Source organism: Actinia tenebrosa, unplaced genomic scaffold (genome assembly GCF_029948245.1).
Source record: "Actinia tenebrosa isolate PJP-AT-01 unplaced genomic scaffold, QUT_ActTen_1.0 PGA_scaffold10__47_contigs__length_13832649, whole genome shotgun sequence".
In the NCBI taxonomy this organism is placed as follows: Eukaryota; Metazoa; Cnidaria; class Anthozoa; order Actiniaria; family Actiniidae; genus Actinia; species Actinia tenebrosa.
Window position 1 is genome coordinate 8,530,588 of NW_028292570.1, and position 17,020 is coordinate 8,547,607.

At 33.6% G+C, this 17,020-nt stretch overlaps 2 protein-coding genes across 3 annotated transcripts; one reads left to right on the forward strand and one right to left on the reverse strand.

Moving 5' to 3' along the window:
• Positions 1-374: 374 nt before the first annotated feature.
• On the forward strand, positions 375-12,385 carry LOC116297191 (ubiquitin-conjugating enzyme E2 W-like). Its single transcript, XM_089026800.1, has 6 exons — positions 375-721; positions 1,014-1,042; positions 4,873-4,946; positions 9,097-9,252; positions 10,561-10,636; positions 10,809-12,385. The coding sequence occupies exons 1-6, from the start codon at positions 621-623 to the stop codon at positions 10,820-10,822; spliced, it is 450 nt and encodes a 149-aa protein (XP_088882926.1). The 5' UTR covers positions 375-620; the 3' UTR covers positions 10,823-12,385.
• Positions 12,368-15,069, reverse strand: LOC116298844 (uncharacterized). 2 transcript variants are annotated; one of them, XM_089026799.1, is made up of 4 exons: positions 14,915-15,069; positions 14,201-14,339; positions 13,820-13,920; positions 12,368-13,186 (listed from the first exon to the last, which is right to left on the reverse strand). In XM_089026799.1, exons 2-4 carry the CDS (start codon positions 14,337-14,339, stop codon positions 12,935-12,937), a joined length of 492 nt encoding a protein of 163 aa, XP_088882925.1. In that variant the 5' UTR covers positions 14,915-15,069; the 3' UTR covers positions 12,368-12,934. The 2 variants fall into 2 exon arrangements, with proteins under 2 accessions (XP_088882925.1, XP_088882924.1); XM_089026798.1 differs by having other exon boundaries at positions 12,368-13,189.
• Between the last annotated feature and the right edge of the window lie 1,951 nt (positions 15,070-17,020).

Consider the following 17,020-nt stretch of genomic DNA (forward strand, 5'->3'; position numbering starts at 1 on the left):
CGCATGCGCTAACCGATGTTGAGGAAACATGCTTCCCGGTGTTTTTGCCACCTTTGCAAACATTCTTAAAAGGAAGCATGTTTCTGGAAACTTGTTTCCTCGCTTATCCAGGGCCTAAACTACGGAAGTATGATTTTTTTCAAACATCGGGAACTTTTTACAAAGAAATGTGTATTGGCAAAATTTCCCCGCCAGAATATTAGTTCTTTGTAAAAGTTGTAAGGTTCAGAAATTCCTGCATTCACTTCAAATATTCTCGAAACTTTTCGATTCTACTAATATCTATTTAAACAATTTGATTGCAAACTCTTTTTTTCTGGTAAAAATTAAACAAAAGTTTTTGATTACGTGAAGTCACAGTGGAAAACCTTGAGGTTCTTTCGTAGCTTTCTAGTCTCTAGACTGATACCATAAGTCGGTGCTTTCGCTCTCTTGTCGTTTCTCAAGGAAGAAGCCGAAAACTACGACTTATTGAATCAGTCTAGTGGGCTTCCTGTGATAAATGACGTAAAAGTACCGCCTGCAGTGCATGCGGTCAGTGGAGTGCAGGATGGAGAGTCAAAACCAGTCAGACTGGATCACAACAACAAACATCAGAAAAATTCGAAGAAGAAGAAAGCATGGCGGCGGCTTGGAAAAAGAGGCTGCAGAAAGAGCTCTGCGAACTACAGAAAAAACCGCCAAATGGCATGAAAATCCACAGAGAATCGAACCTTACAAAGTAAGCAAGGCAAAAATGAAAGACTTCTTGTTTTTTTTTAGGCCAGAAAGCCAAGACGAAACTCGTCCTATCTCTTATCTAAATTTTTCCAATTTTTCCAATACCAGAACTTTCTTCCCAGTTGAACGGACTTTCAGTTGACATTACAGTCAAAACCCTTCAAAGTTTCGAATATTTGCCCTTTTGAAGGTTTCTTAGACGAGTAAAAAACTCTATGAAATCTTAGATTTGAGCCATGTTTTGAATTTTCGCCAATGAAAAATTAACATTGTTAAATGTATTTTTATTCCAGATGGATTATAGAATTGGATGGCGCACAAGGTTAGTTAATGATTATAGATAAAAAGATACTTTAAGAGAGGATATAAGCTTACTGTATATTTTTTCGTATGCTAGCTGAATCGAGAGTATTTGCTGGTCATATGTCAAAAATTATGTCTTTGACAATGGCGTTAAAATAAATTATGTCATCATTTTGTTCATGTCATAAAATTTTACTAGTACTAAAAGTGAAAGTAAATCAAGCTTTTCTTTTTTTGTTTTTTTTTTCTAAGACTGTATTTAAAAGTCATGGGTAAGTTGCTAGACCCTGTCTTACGTGAGAGTCCTGTTGGATACCATGGGCCAAAGGTTCAGTCTTGCATCATAGGGGCAGCGACTCTTGAAAACAATTCGAGAAAAATATGCGCTCCTTACATTACTTGTTATTTAAGGTGACTTGATCGAAATAATCAGAGTGTCTCAGACGCATTGATAAACTCTCCCAGAATCACATATTTTTATGCTATAGCTCTAAAAACTTTCGAAGTTTGAGCATAATTTAATGGGGATTATAGACAAAATAGAAATATCTTGGTATTTTATGCGAATCATGCACAAATTTGCAAAACCTATGTACACAATTTGTAAAATAAAATTGTAATAGGACGTTTGCATGATGGTGTCATTGACCTCTACTACCAGAATCCATTACACACTTTCTTTTATTCAATTAATTAGCACCAATTGTCTTGCTATTCTCATGAGGAAATACAAATTTAAATAAGAAAGAAAATTTGTAAAGCATTTCGGTAGTGGGCGTCAAATGACCCCATCATGCAAATGGACTATTTAATACTGAGTGATAAGATTTTAACCAAATTTTTAGAATGGTATCAATAACAGTTTATTTGATTTTGACCTACCTTGCACATGGTCACTAGTTTGCAAGTGTCCATACAAGTCACAGATAATAGTATATTTATTTTAATTTATTTTATTTTATCTAATGTGCATCCTCAAGGGAAGTGCCTAGCATGGGACATAGAGTCCCCTTCGTGCTCTCCCTATTGGGTGGTCTTTTATATTAAATTTTCTAATTATGTATACATTTACTGTAGTTATAGCTTACCCAAACAAAGTTGTAAAAAAAAAACTGATCTAACTATCGGGAAAGTTTAAAGTGCTACTACCACGAAAATCGCTCAAACTTGGATTCAGCTGAAACTTCCTAAGAATACTCTTTAAAGGTCCAATAATCACTGTATGAAGTGTTTTCTCGATATTCAGGACGAAAGTATGATATTTTTACGATTATTTTTTGGAGTCTGTGACGTCATAAACTCAACATCAAACATTGCTACATATATTTCTTTGTATATAAATCCTTAATTTATTTTATTCCTATGAAGCCCAAAGAGTGACTAATGTGCTTATTTCACATTACTTGTGACTATAATTGATATTTTGGGGTGTTTGGGTATTTCTTTCTCCCTTTACTACTGATATTTTGATCATAAACTACAAAGAAATGTATGGAGCGATGTTCGATGTTGAGCGTATGATGTCACAGACTCCAAAAAATAATCGTAAAAATATCATACTTTCTTCCTGAATATCGAGAAAACACTTCATACAGTGATTATTGGACCTTTAAAGAGTATTCTTAGGAAGTTTCAGCTGAATCCAAGTTTGAGTGATTTTCGTCGTAGTAGCACTTAAAGGAAAATTTATGGGGTGGAATACCCACATAAACACTTAAAATTGCACCTCCAGAAATGATTTCAAGTTCAACTGGTTTCAAGCAATGGCATCCATTTTTGGCTTTCATACCACCAAATTTAATGGAAAGAGTTGACAATATTTCATAAACATAACTGCCAAGTTTTATTTTGCTAGGTTACAGTATATAGCAAAAAAATGTTAGTATAAGTTAAGTTTTATGCTCCGAAATTTCACAAAATCACAAAATGTAGATTTTCAAGATTATAGAAGGAAAAAAAACATACACATTTATCAAAACTTTTCGACAATCGAGGTCAATCCTTAATGCAAATTTTCAAAATAAAGCACCGTTACATCCCAGTTCTCACAACATGTTTTGTTGTATACCATCAACCCAGTAGCTCAGTAGGTAAGAGCGTCAGTCTGTTATGTAGGAGGTGGTGGTTCAAGCCTCGGCCAGATGGTTAGACCATCAAGTCTTCTCGGATAAGGACTAAAACCTTGGGCCCTCTCTCCCAACCCTTCCTAACCTGCAGTAAAATGGTGGACATAAAAGAACCTGTTGAATTATTCATGAAGAGTAGGGGATTGTCTCCCGATTCAACAGCCTATTCCAATCTGGAGGCATAATACTAGCATACTAACAAATTACTCATTATTGTAAGCTGCACGGCTGCTAATAGTGCCTTAATATGCAGCCTGTAAAGTCCTCCACTGATCTTGTAAAGCACCATTGAGCTCCTGGAAATGGCACTATATAAATTCTTCCCTTTACCTTTACCTTTACCTTTTTACCTTTATTAACTGTGTCATTATGTCTCTTACCAGGGCCGTAGCCACTGGTACAGTTGGTCCGGTTTCAACTGGACCAACTTTCGGGGAAAAAATATAAGAAAAATAAATAAATAAATATAACAACAAAAAAAATATATATATATATATATAAGAAAAATTGAAAACCCTTGAAAACCAGACCAATCAGAAATTTCCAACTTTTCAGCTTTTCCAACAGCATACTTCAGAGTCTGATAAAGTAAGCTTTTTTCTATGTGTTTCTCCACATTTAACTTTTAAGCAAAATCAAAAATTGTCCTTGAGTGTCCAACAATATTTGGCAAACACCAAAAGATTTAGATAGAGAAAAGAACGCGTAATTGATTTTGTAGGTATTTTCTATATATAATATGTGTTTTTTTGTTAATATGTTAAACTTTTTTTTTTCCTTTTTCCTAAAACTCCAGAAACCTTGTAATTATTGTTAACTGTGTAATCCTCCACGATGAGCTTAGCTCTTGGAGAGAACACATAGAGTTAATATGTTTAAAAAACATAATTTAAAAAAATCGGAAATTTGTGGCTACGGCCCTGCTTACAGGGGTACTAAAATTTGGACCAGCCTGTCAACCTCAATCAAAGGCTCAAAGTCCTCAAATGCTTTTAAAGCCTCCCTCAAAGAACTACTTTTAGATCGTTTTCTCAAAGACCTGACCTAAGACTTTATCTATAGTATAACAATAATTATAGTAATACATTCCACATATACATTTTTATATTTTTTCGTTATTGGCTTTATTGATAGTTGTATTACTATGATAATTATATAGCTTCTCATTAATCCCATATAGGTAACTGTCCAATTATTTTCTTAATTGGACAGGACTTGTTGATATGGGATTAATTAGGCAGCTATATAATTAATAGGTAATGGGATTTCATGCTCCCCAATCAAGAAATAATTAGACTCGAAAAATTCCTCTGACTGCCAAATTGAACTCGGCCTATGGCCTCTTCCAATTTTGTCAGTCCTCGAAATTTTCCTCGTCCAATTATTTCTTAATTGGACAGCATGGAGTCCTATTACATATACTAACTATAATACTTTATTTATAGGATAATAATAATAGTTTTTTTATCTTATCAGTTTCTTTGATTGTACATGTATTTCTTTATTATTTATTTATTTCTTATTGTAAATTGGCCTGAAAAGCCCTGTATATCTATGGGAATGGTGATAGTCTAAAGAATTCACACCTTGCCAAGGGGGTTGACGACAATGATTGTTAGCCATGCCTCAATAAATACAAACCAAATTATTACACATGAACTTTTAAGCTTAACATGTTATGGTATTAGTTGGGAAAAAGATAATATTTATATCTCTCTTTCAGGTACACTTTATGAAAATGAAAAGTTCCAACTACAATTCAAATTTGGATCACGCTACCCATTTGACTCACCGGAGGTACGTACTGTCTTATTCAGAGTGTTTATACTTTTCTTACACAACATGGAGTGGAAGTCACATGATATGGTAAATATCTAGTGTACAGACAGTAGAGGTACATACTGTCTTATTCAGAGTGTTTATACTTTTCTTACATAACATGGAGTGGAAGTCACATGATATGGTAAATATCTAGTGTACAGACAGTAGAGGTACATACTGTCTTATTCAGAGTGTTTATACTTTTCTTACATAACCTTTGTATGAGTGGAAGTCACATGATATGGTAAATATCTAGTGTACAGACAGTAGAGGTACATACTGTCTTATTCAGAGTGTTTATACTTTTCTTACATAGCCTTTGTATGAGTGGAAGTCACATGATATGGTAAATATCTAGTGTACAGACAGTAGAGGTACATACTGTCTTATTCAGAGTGCTTATACTTTTCTTACATAACATGGAGTGGAAGTCACATGATATGGTAAATATCTAGTGTACAAACAGTAGAGGTACATACTGTCTTATTCAGAGTGCTTATACTTTTCTTACATAACATGGAGTGGAAGTCACATGATATGGTAAATATCTAGTGTACAGACAGTAGAGGTACATACTGTCTTATTCAGAGTGTTTATACTTTTCTTACATAACCTTTGTATGAGTGGAAGTCACATGATATGGTAAATATCTAGTGTACAAACAGTAGAGGTACATACTGTCTTATTCAGAGTGCTTATACTTTTCTTACATAGCCTTTGTATGAGTGGAAGTCACATGACATGGTAAATATCTAGTGTACAGACAGTAGAGGTACATACTGTCTTATTCAGAGTGTTTATACTTTTCTTACATAACCTTTGTATGAGTGGAAGTCACATGATATGGTAAATATCTAGTGTACAAACAGTAGAGGTACATACTGTCTTATTCAGAGTGTTTATACTTTTCTTACATAACATGGAGTGGAAGTCACATGATATGGTAAATATCTAGTGTACAAACAGTAGAGGTACATACTGTCTTATTCAGAGTGCTTATACTTTTCTTACATAACATGGAGTGGAAGTCACATGATATGGTAAATATCTAGTGTACAGACAGTAGAGGTACATACTGTCTTATTCAGAGTGTTTATACTTTTCTTACATAACCTTTGTATGAGTGGAAGTCACATGATATGGTAAATATCTAGTGTACAGACAGTAGAGGTACATACTGTCTTATTCAGAGTGTTTATACTTTTCTTACATAACCTTTGTATGAGTGGAAGTCACATGACATGGTAAATATCTAGTGTACAAACAGTAGAGGTACATACTGTCTTATTCAGAGTGTTTATACTTTTCTTACATAACCTTTGTATGAGTGGAAGTCACATGATATGGTAAATATCTAGTGTACAGACAGTAGAGGTACATACTGTCTTATTCAGAGTGTTTATACTTTTCTTACATAACCTTTGTATGAGTGGAAGTCACATGTTATGGTAAATATCTAGTGTACAGACAGTAGAGGTACATACTGTCTTATTCAGAGTGCTTATACTTTTCTTACATAACCTTTGTATGAGTGGAAGTCACATGATATGGTAAATATCTAGTGTACAGACAGTAGAGGTACATACTGTCTTATTCAGAGTGTTTATACTTTTCTTACATAACCTCTGTATGAGTGGAAGTCACATGATATGGTAAATATCTAGTGTACAGACAGTAGAGGTACATACTGTCTTATTCAGAGTGCTTATACTTTTCTTACATAACCTTTGTATGAGTGGAAGTCACATGATATGGTAAATATCTAGTGTACAGACAGTAGAGGTACATACTGTCTTATTCAGAGTGTTTATACTTTTCTTACATAACCTTTGTATGAGTGGAAGTCACATGATATGGTAAATATCTAGTGTACAGACAGTAGAGGTACATACTGTCTTATTCAGAGTGTTTATACTTTTCTTACATAACCTTTGTATGAGTGGAAGTCACATGATATGGTAAATATCTAGTGTACAGACAGTAGAGGTACATACTGTCTTATTCAGAGTGTTTATACTTTTCTTACATCACCTTTGTATGAGTGGAAGTCACATGATATGGTAAATATCTAGTGTACAAACAGTAGAGGTACATACTGTCTTATTCAGAGTGTTTATACTTTTCTTACATAACATGGAGTGGAAGTCACATGATATGGTAAATATCTAGTGTACAAACAGTAGAGGTACATACTGTCTTATTCAGAGTGTTTATACTTTTCTTACATAACATGGAGTGGAAGTCACATGATATGGTAAACATCTAGTGTACAGACAGTAGAGGTACATACTGTCTTATTCAGAGTGTTTATACTTTTCTTACATAACATGGAGTGGAAGTCACATGACATGGTAAATATCTAGTGTACAGACAGTAGAGGTACATACTGTCTTATTCAGAGTGCTTATACTTTTCTTACATAACCTTTGTATGAGTGGAAGTCACATGATATGGTAAATATCTAGTGTACAGACAGTAGAGGTACATACTGTCTTATTCAGAGTGTTTATACTTTTATTACATAACATGGAGTGGAAGTCACATGATATGGTAAATATCTAGTGTACAGACAGTAGAGGTACATACTGTCTTATTCAGAGTGTTTATACTTTTCTTACATAACCTTTGTATGAGTGGAAGTCACATGATATGGTAAATATCTAGTGTACAGACAGTAGAGGTACATACTGTCTTATTCAGAGTGTTTATACTTTTCTTACATAACATGGAGTGGAAGTCACATGATATGGTAAATATCTAGTGTACAGACAGTAGAGGTACATACTGTCTTATTCAGAGTGTTTATACTTTTCTTACATAACCTTTGTATGAGTGGAAGTCACATGATATGGTAAATATCTAGTGTACAAACAGTAGAGGTACATACTGTCTTATTCAGAGTGTTTATACTTTTCTTACATAACATGGAGTGGAAGTCACATGATATGGTAAATATCTAGTGTACAAACAGTAGAGGTACATACTGTCTTATTCAGAGTGTTTATACTTTTCTTACATAACCTTTGTATGAGTGGAAGTCACATGATATGGTAAACATCTAGTGTACAGACAGTAGAGGTACATACTGTCTTATTCAGAGTGTTTATACTTTTCTTACATAACATGGAGTGGAAGTCACATGACATGGTAAATATCTAGTGTACAGACAGTAGAGGTACATACTGTCTTATTCAGAGTATTTATACTTTTCTTACATAACCTTTGTATGAGTGGAAGTCACATGATATGGTAAATATCTAGTGTACAGACAGTAGAGGTACATACTGTCTTATTCAGAGTGTTTATACTTTTCTTACATAACCTTTGTATGAGTGGAAGTCACATGATATGGTAAATATCTAGTGTACAGACAGTAGAGGTACATACTGTCTTATTCAGAGTTTTTATACTTTTCTTGCATAACATGGAGTGGAAGTCACATGATATGGTAAATATCTAGTGTACAGACAGTAGAGGTACATACTGTCTTATTCAGAGTATTTATACTTTTCTTACATAACCTTTGTCTGAGTGGAAGTCACATGATATGGTAAATATCTAGTGTACAGACAGTAGAGGTACATACTGTTTTATTCAGAGTGTTTATACTTTTCTTACATAACATGGAGTGGAAGTCACATGACATGGTAAATATCTAGCTGGATGATAGGCATATAATATTGTAATAAACTGTGATTGACATGCACTATGGTTTACAAAATGACTGTTGTGTGTTTGATTGGCTGAAGCACACCAAAGCAATATAAATTATTTTTATCATTATAATATTATTTATTGCTTTTTTGTTGTTTAAATGGTTTAGCGGCAATGATTGACAGTTTGCTGGCAAAATATCCAAGTTACTCAGCTTGCACCATGTCAAAGCATTTGTATTTCAATTCATAATTATTGTAATAAGAAGCAAAGGCAATAGAGTAATAACAAATTATTTGCACAGCGAGCAGTCTAGTCTTAATCTTTTGAAAAGAAAAGTTGTGTTAGCTTCCTTTTGTTAAATTCGTTTAAAAGGAATTTTTCAAAAAAAAAGGAAATGTTGCTACCACAGAACTTACAGTATGCCCTATATTGTCAGAGACTGTTACCAATAGTTCTTCTCAATATTCAGGTAACATTTGTTGGTTCCAATGTTCCTGTTCACCCGCACATCTACAGTAATGGACATATATGTTTATCCATCTTGACTGAAGACTGGTCACCTGCCCTTTCAGTAGAGTCTGTTTGTCTCAGTATTGTAAGCATGTTGAGTAGCTGTAAAGAGAAGGTAAAATTGCAATGTCACTTTGATCTGCACATATTCTCGACTTTCACATCCCCATAATCCTTTGCGTCTTTGGGGGGTAACCAGAGGGTAAAAACCCACTTATTTTGCTGAAGGTTGATCAGACAATGTTGAAAATACCTTGTTTGGTATCCAAAGATAAAATGAAGAAGTAAAAAAACAGAAAAAGATAGAAGCTTGAAGACGTTTAAGGTAAATTTTAAACATGTTTTCGTAAGTCAATACATTTTCTGTAAGACGAAAACTCTTGATGATCTGTACATGCAAAAATAACTTGGAATAAACTGATAATCAGCATTGTACAGATAAAGCAGGTATAGTATAAAATTCAACTTAATAAGAAACCTTTCGATTTGGGATAGTTTTTTGATTGGTTACCCCCCAAAAATGCAAGGCATTATGGGGATGTGAAAGTTGAGAATATATATTAAGACAACAGTTGTTAGTAGTTGGCATGGGTGCATGGCAATTGACCTGCTATGACTTGTGTAATTCAAGCCTGGAGTTGCAGTCGAAACTGGGGTCTTAACTAAAGTTTATTAGAGGTTTTGTTATATCCCTTGCCTGTCTAAAAAATATGCAGTCTATGACTACATGTAGAGTACAGCTTCACAGGCAAATAATAAAAGAAATAAACAGAAGGAACAATGAAATGAAAACGAAGGAAAATAATAACAATAAAAATGAAAACAAATGTAAAAGCTGAAAAGAAAAGTTGTGCAGTTGGTGGAACAAAAATAGAAACAGATGTCAAAGTAAAATTGCAAAAGTGTTCACAAGTCTACGCAAAGGGAAAGAATCATAATGAAAACAGACATGTTATTCAAATTATAGTTTTAACATAACAACTGAAGAAATCAAACATAGAAAGCAGCCCAGTATTTTGCCACAGCTACTGGAACAATCTTTTTTGAAATGAAGGAAAAATGAACAAAATTTGAAAAAGAACAGTTTTTGGCTTTTGAAAATGATGTCAAAAATGATTTTTGTTTTTCTGAAGACATTTACAGTACTGAGGTTTCATATTCTGCGAACTCGGTAGTATATGTAAGCTGCAAACTGAAAATTTGTTTTTTTGCTGCCGTCAATCAAAAGTAATCAGTTGGTACCTCTTATGTTGTTGACTGGCGGCAGTGAAAAACTAATTTCACAACAAGCTGTTGGAATGTCTGAGTTCACAGGTTATAGAAAACCACAGTAAAGGATTTTGATTTTTAAAGGATTGTATACATTACTTGCAGCTGTTGTTGTTCTTCTGTTGTGCTTATTATGTTCTTCTACTTCCTTTAGAAACGACCACCAGACAATAACATCTATGTCTCAACTTGCCATAAAAACCCCAAGAAGACAAGATGGTGGTATCATGGTGAGTATAGTTATGTGCATAATATTGTTTTGTGGGCTGTGCATTGCATACATGTATAAGTAATAAAATGCAGCATTTGCTTGTCATCTATCCCAATCTTCTAGTTCATTTGATTTTGCTGTCATGACATCTAGTAACCTGTCTTGATATTCTCTTTCATTTTTCTTTTCAGATGACCATGTCTGAAGTACTTTACAAGGCTTTGAAACATTTGAACAAATTAAAACTATCTAAGGTTGTAACGTATTGATATCTACAAACAAACTGGAATCATTTTAAGGGTTAGGACAATACTGTAATAATTGTTCTGCTTTACACTCAGAGAGTGTAACTAAGGTAATGTGAGACCAAACAAAAGTATAATGCATTACTGCATATGTGTATATATTAGAAGAGATGCTGTTCTAAGAAGGTTTACAATTTATTATTGTGTATTTAATACGTCTATTAATATATGTGTTATATAAATTCCTAACTTCTATATACTGTGTGACTTTCACTCCATTAACTCACAGTGATGCCCTTCTCAGGACTTTAGACAATTATTATATCAACATAAACTAATCTATTTTAATAGATTCAAATTTATGATATGTGCATTAAGAATAACTAAATATGTTCCTATATTGGGAATAAAATTACTCATACTTACCTTACTACTTCATGGAAGACTGCATGAAATGGCACTATTCGTAAAGAGGTTTAAGGTTAGTTTTTTTGGGTTAGGGTTAGGCTTTAGGTTAGAGTTAAGGTTTGGATTATGGTTGCAGGGGTACGTCATAATCAATAATAAATAATTAATAATCCAATTATTATAGTACCATTTCATGTAGTCGTACATGAAGTACCAACCTATCATTTATTACAGTGCAACTACTATAACTGGGGTTACTTAGACAGCAAGAACCAACTTTGGGTAGTGGAGCGAATCAGAGAGCAGCAGAAAGCAATAGCCTAACATATCTTTTTAAAAATGATGATGGTTATCTGGTTGTTTACATGTAACATTCTTGTGCAGACTAGGTTTTTGATTGGCGGGGATACCACCACCTAAAGTTTAAATGCATTGTTTTCATTCTACATTTTAATTGGTTCTCTTTTTTTCTGGTTTAAGTGGCCCCAGCTACAGTAGTTGCACTGTAATATAAGATTGTCAAATTTGGAAGCTATTTCTCTTCCCAAAAGCTTCTAAAATCTGATGTTAAGGAATACTTTCAATAAATTTTGAACTTTACATTCAGGCAACAGCCAACTTTACGGTTCCTATCCTTTTGCTCAAAGATATTCACACATGATAAATAAAGATTAGCAGTAAGATTTGAATTATTGGATGTGGTTTGACAATCAAAATTTCGCACTGGGTGTCAGACTTCTATATTGAACTATTTTTAACCTTGAGAATATAAAGTTAAAAGAAAGAATTTATTTGTGGATGAATTTGAGTAATATTTTAAAAGGAGACTAATATGAAATTTTTCTAAAGTATAATTCTGTCGAAACTAATTCACTTATTCCTGTATATGTATAAGTGTTTACTACAATGTTTCTGTAATTATATAATTAAATATATAGATAGATACAGTGCGTGAGTGTGAATGCCATTGATTTATACTAATCAACTGGAAAATTATCTTTATTGCAAGAAATGCTTAACTCAAATATCAGTACCCAAGTGAATTACATACAGCAATTAGGGAAAATGTAACTGGGCACTCAAAATAAAAAATAAAATAAAACTAAATAAAATAACTTTTATTTTTTATCATCATTTTCATTTCCAAACATTCTTAAAACTTATGAATAATCTATGGAAAATTCATTAATAACACTATCATTATCATTATGATAACAGCTTGAATCAAAATGCCTAACATTAATATTAAAATACTCTATCATTTAATGATCTCACACAAAACAAATTATTGACCAGATTATACAGTATCAATCTAGGTATCAATATCAACATCTATATTATGATTCAGCATGAATCTAGTATGTCTTTTTTTGCCCTCAAAAACTATGGGCTACTATAGAATAGATAGTACATATGTTTTTTCATGTATTGTCACACAGTGACTTACTTTATACGCTCCCATACCTAAATCATGTTATCACTATGACAACAGATCCAAGGCACTGAAGCACACTGACTAAGAAACCAATGTTCTTAATAGTCTAATTGCTACCTCCCATACTTGTATATGGGATTAATTAAAAATATATTTACTAGTTAACCCCTGAATAGCTTGTTAAAGGGGTATGTCCATCCCTATTGGGGTTTTTTTCATCTTTTTCCTCTTAAACAGATGTTTCAAAATATGTCAAATTTATATTGTTGCTTGAAACATAATTACAGTTAACATCCTGAGCAGGAATAATCTTGTATATTGCTTTCATAGGTGGAAACGATTTATTGATAGTTTCTGTGATTATTTGCCCACTTTCGTCATTTGTCAGATATTTTCCAGACTTGGCTTTGATTAATCTCCAAGTACGAGGACCATAGCCTTTTATATGACAAACTTCAAAGTCACAAGAGCTATCCTTTCCCTGCTGTAAACATAAAAAAAAGAAGCAAAGTCATTGCATTTAGCAACATATTTTAGTAGAAAGCCATTTGTGGTAGTTAATTGCTTGGTAAAATGATCTCTACCTTTGGTAAAATGATCTGTAAAATGGTAAAATGGTAAAATGGGTGTAATGTTATCTATATATATAACTATTTGTCATTCCCTAGAGTATCATTTCTTTGTTTAACAGTTGCACATGAGAAGACATGAATATGGATGCTACTAAAAGAAATTCTTATTTTCAAGAGAATTACACCTGGTGCGAAATAGTAATGTAGGCCATATTTATTTTTATTTTTTATTTATTTTAAGCAACCACCAAGCATATAATTATAGGACATTTCAGGTATATTGCTTACTATCAATCACGTGACTTTTTGGAGTTGACTGGGGGGCAAACAAGCGGTTGACTGGGGGGCAACTAGCGGATGCTAAGTCAAAACATATCAAAATAAGTCCTCAAACTATTGTATTTGACTATTTTCACGACATCAAACTAGAAAATTAGAGATCAAAACAACCTCCAGGATTCTACAAGCCATCAAAAAAGAGCTATTACCGGAAGTGATGTCTATTGATAGCAACCTATTGAATGGTCTAACAGACTAATTACCTTTAAACAGATGCTGTTGTTCTGCTCTGAAACATAGTAACAGGTATCATCTTTTGTCATGTGAAAGGTACATTTCTTGCGATTGTTGGTTTTAAAGAAATCTAAAAATGCAAACAAAGAAATGATATTGGTCTCTGACCTCGTATACACTACACTGATCGTTACTCCCAGATCACGAGCACGTACTCGGAAAGTGAAAGTAAAAAAAGAATCTAGTAAATGCGTTGATAATAAATATAGAAGTTACAGGAGTCATCTAGTTATTTAAACAGGGGCGTAGCCGCCAGGATTTTATTTTCTGCCGTATCCCTTGTAATTGCTACACTGATAAAGAACATTTTGTTTTTTTGTTTTGCAATGACTGTTTCAAATAATACTCACTTATAATGTCTTTTGAATCCGCCCCATCAAAGCAGAGTTCGTTACTTCGAGGTAGAGCACGCAAAAGGGTTCCTCTCGTGGTTCCATATTGTTCTTTGTTGACTGACTGAATATGACAAAGCGTTCCTTGTGGTCTCATCTGTAAATAATTTATATAAGATTAACAAAATAAGAATGTATCTGAAAAATTTGAATGAAGATCAATAAAAAAAACTACTTCGGGAAAACCCCGAAGGGATGGCGGAATTTCCCCGATTAGATATAGTTAAGCGATTAATAATGAGACAAAATTGTCGAACTTTTGTTGAAATGTCGTAAAGATACCAATCTATTTGCTAATTTTTTGAAAAAAAGTTGAAAAATAGTAAGGAAATCGCAGAAATTCTGTTTGTCCACTGAAGAAGTAGTTAGCTTGTGCTAGTAGCGTGATGTACAACATGTAATTAAACACACAGCACTCTACCACTACGAAACAAAACCCGGTTGCTCTTTATCAAACAACTAAAGGCTTCTAATTCGACCATAAGAAATCTATTTAATGATTTTTGTAATTAAATTTACGGAACCAAATATACGTAGGAGGAAAAGAAACAATATGAATCGGATGTACTGATGTAGGAGTTTGTGACTGGTCTAGGACATGGAAGCTGTCTGTACATTCACTAACTTCAACATCTATTGCAATGTAACGAAAGGAATTATAAAATGTTTTACCTTTCTTTGACTCGGTTTTCTTGCTAACTTGCTTAAATTGCTTTGATTCAATACGAACAACTCCGTCTGAATGAGAATTTAATTGAGAATGATATTTGTACTTGGCCCATTCACCAGCAATCTACTTACAACTTCGTTGACCTATGACGTCACTAGCAGACTTCAGGGGGAGTCCCCTGGTTATCCTTGATAGCCAATTGGTTCGTTACACTATCAGCGTAAGTGGGGTGTGAACATAATTAAAATAGCTTCATTCCTATTCTGACAGCAAATAGGAAGACGAAAAGGTCATGTGTAAGATTTGCATAATAGCGATTTCCGGTCGTAACTTGGTTAAAATAGCCCAGCCGATCGATTACAACTCGTCACAAGAATAGATGGACTCATGTACTTGGGCTATTTACAGATGAAGTAAGAATAGTCTAGAGTACGCAAAAAGCTGAACAAATTTAAAAAACGTTCTCCGTAATGACATATAGCCTGCATGATATAAACACAGGGATCTTGCTGAGGGGAGGGGCGGGGAGGGGAGGGGGGGAGCGGGCTTCAGGGGCAGCCATTTTCTCCGGTAGCAATTACAAGGGCTATCGAATACATTTTTCGCAAAGACTTGCATGCGGGTATGGTATATAGTGTCTACTAAAAGTGTGTAGTTTTCCCATAGTAAATTGACCCCAAATATATTTGTATCAAAATATAAACCAGAACATTCATTGCACAAAAACACAGATGGTCTCTTGTGAAGTTTCCTTTGTGTGATGAAAGTTCTGGTTGAGTGATATGATAGCAACTACACAAGAAAGTACAAAAAATACAATAAATTAGATTATTAAGAAGTGGAGGGTGCATAGACATTTCAAAATGGTTAAATAAGTTACTCCTTCACCCAGAAGGATTATAAATTGAATATTTGTCTTGTTCATTATTATTATTGTTGTTGTTATTAGCCGTTAGGATATAGTTTTATTGTTGTTTATTTAATTTTAATGCATTAGTTTATTTATTTATTTATTTATTTATTTATCTATTACTAAATCAATATTCATACAGGCACATCTAGTTTAACAAGGCTAGTTTAAATATAGTCCTGATAGAGTGCAAATAATATACCCGTGAAATAGATAGCTAGCTAACTAATTGCCCTATTTCACTATGGCGTCACTGCTTGTTTTTGTGGGGGATAGAATCGCCAAATCCAATAGAAAATTCAACAAAATTTGCTCCTAGCGAAACAGTTTAATCTAAAATGGCCTGGTTTCCAGATATAATATGTGTTAATATGTACTAAAAAATATTCTGAGCGTTTACTGGCTATTCTACTTCTCTTCGTGGATTGATACCGGTTTTAGAATTCGGTGAATTTGCGTTGATTTGACCCCCTCGATGACCATGATCCTTTGCGTTTAAACAATAGATTGTTTTGATGTGACGTCATTGTGAAATAGGGCAATTACTAACCTTTGGTTGCCTAAGTCTAATTAGTTAAAATAGGCGAGCCGTGACGGGTAAACTAGTGCACATGTGCTAATTTTAAACACACTTACAAAAACTGAAACAATATTTCATTGTACGTGCTTTTCCTTGACATAATTTGACATATTCGCATTTTCGTATCTATTCATTTGCGTACTGAGTTGTCACTCTAGTAAACGCCCGTGCCCTAGTCATGCCTCACTGAATTCCTGTTTTGTCTAATAAGCGCTAACTATCCCTATTTCATCCTAACTATTTCACGGGTATATTATTTGCACTCTATAACATAACAGTAAATTTATAGTAACATGAATATAATAGAGTGCTGACACTAAATCCGTGAAACAAATACTAAGTTTTAGCACTAAATAGTGATAATTAAACAATAGAAAACAAAGGATTCGTATAGGAAATCGCACGATCTCGAGTACAATTTTGAAATTAATAGACACGAGTAATGTTTTGAAAGTTCTTGTAATTGCACGAGCCTTTAGGCGAGTACAATTAAAGAACTTTCAAAACATTACGAGTGTCTATTAATTCCAAATTGTACGAGAAGATCGTGCGATTTTTTGTTTATAGTTCACTCAACAAAATTTCAGTAAAAAATGCGAAGCGACGCCGTTCATCTTT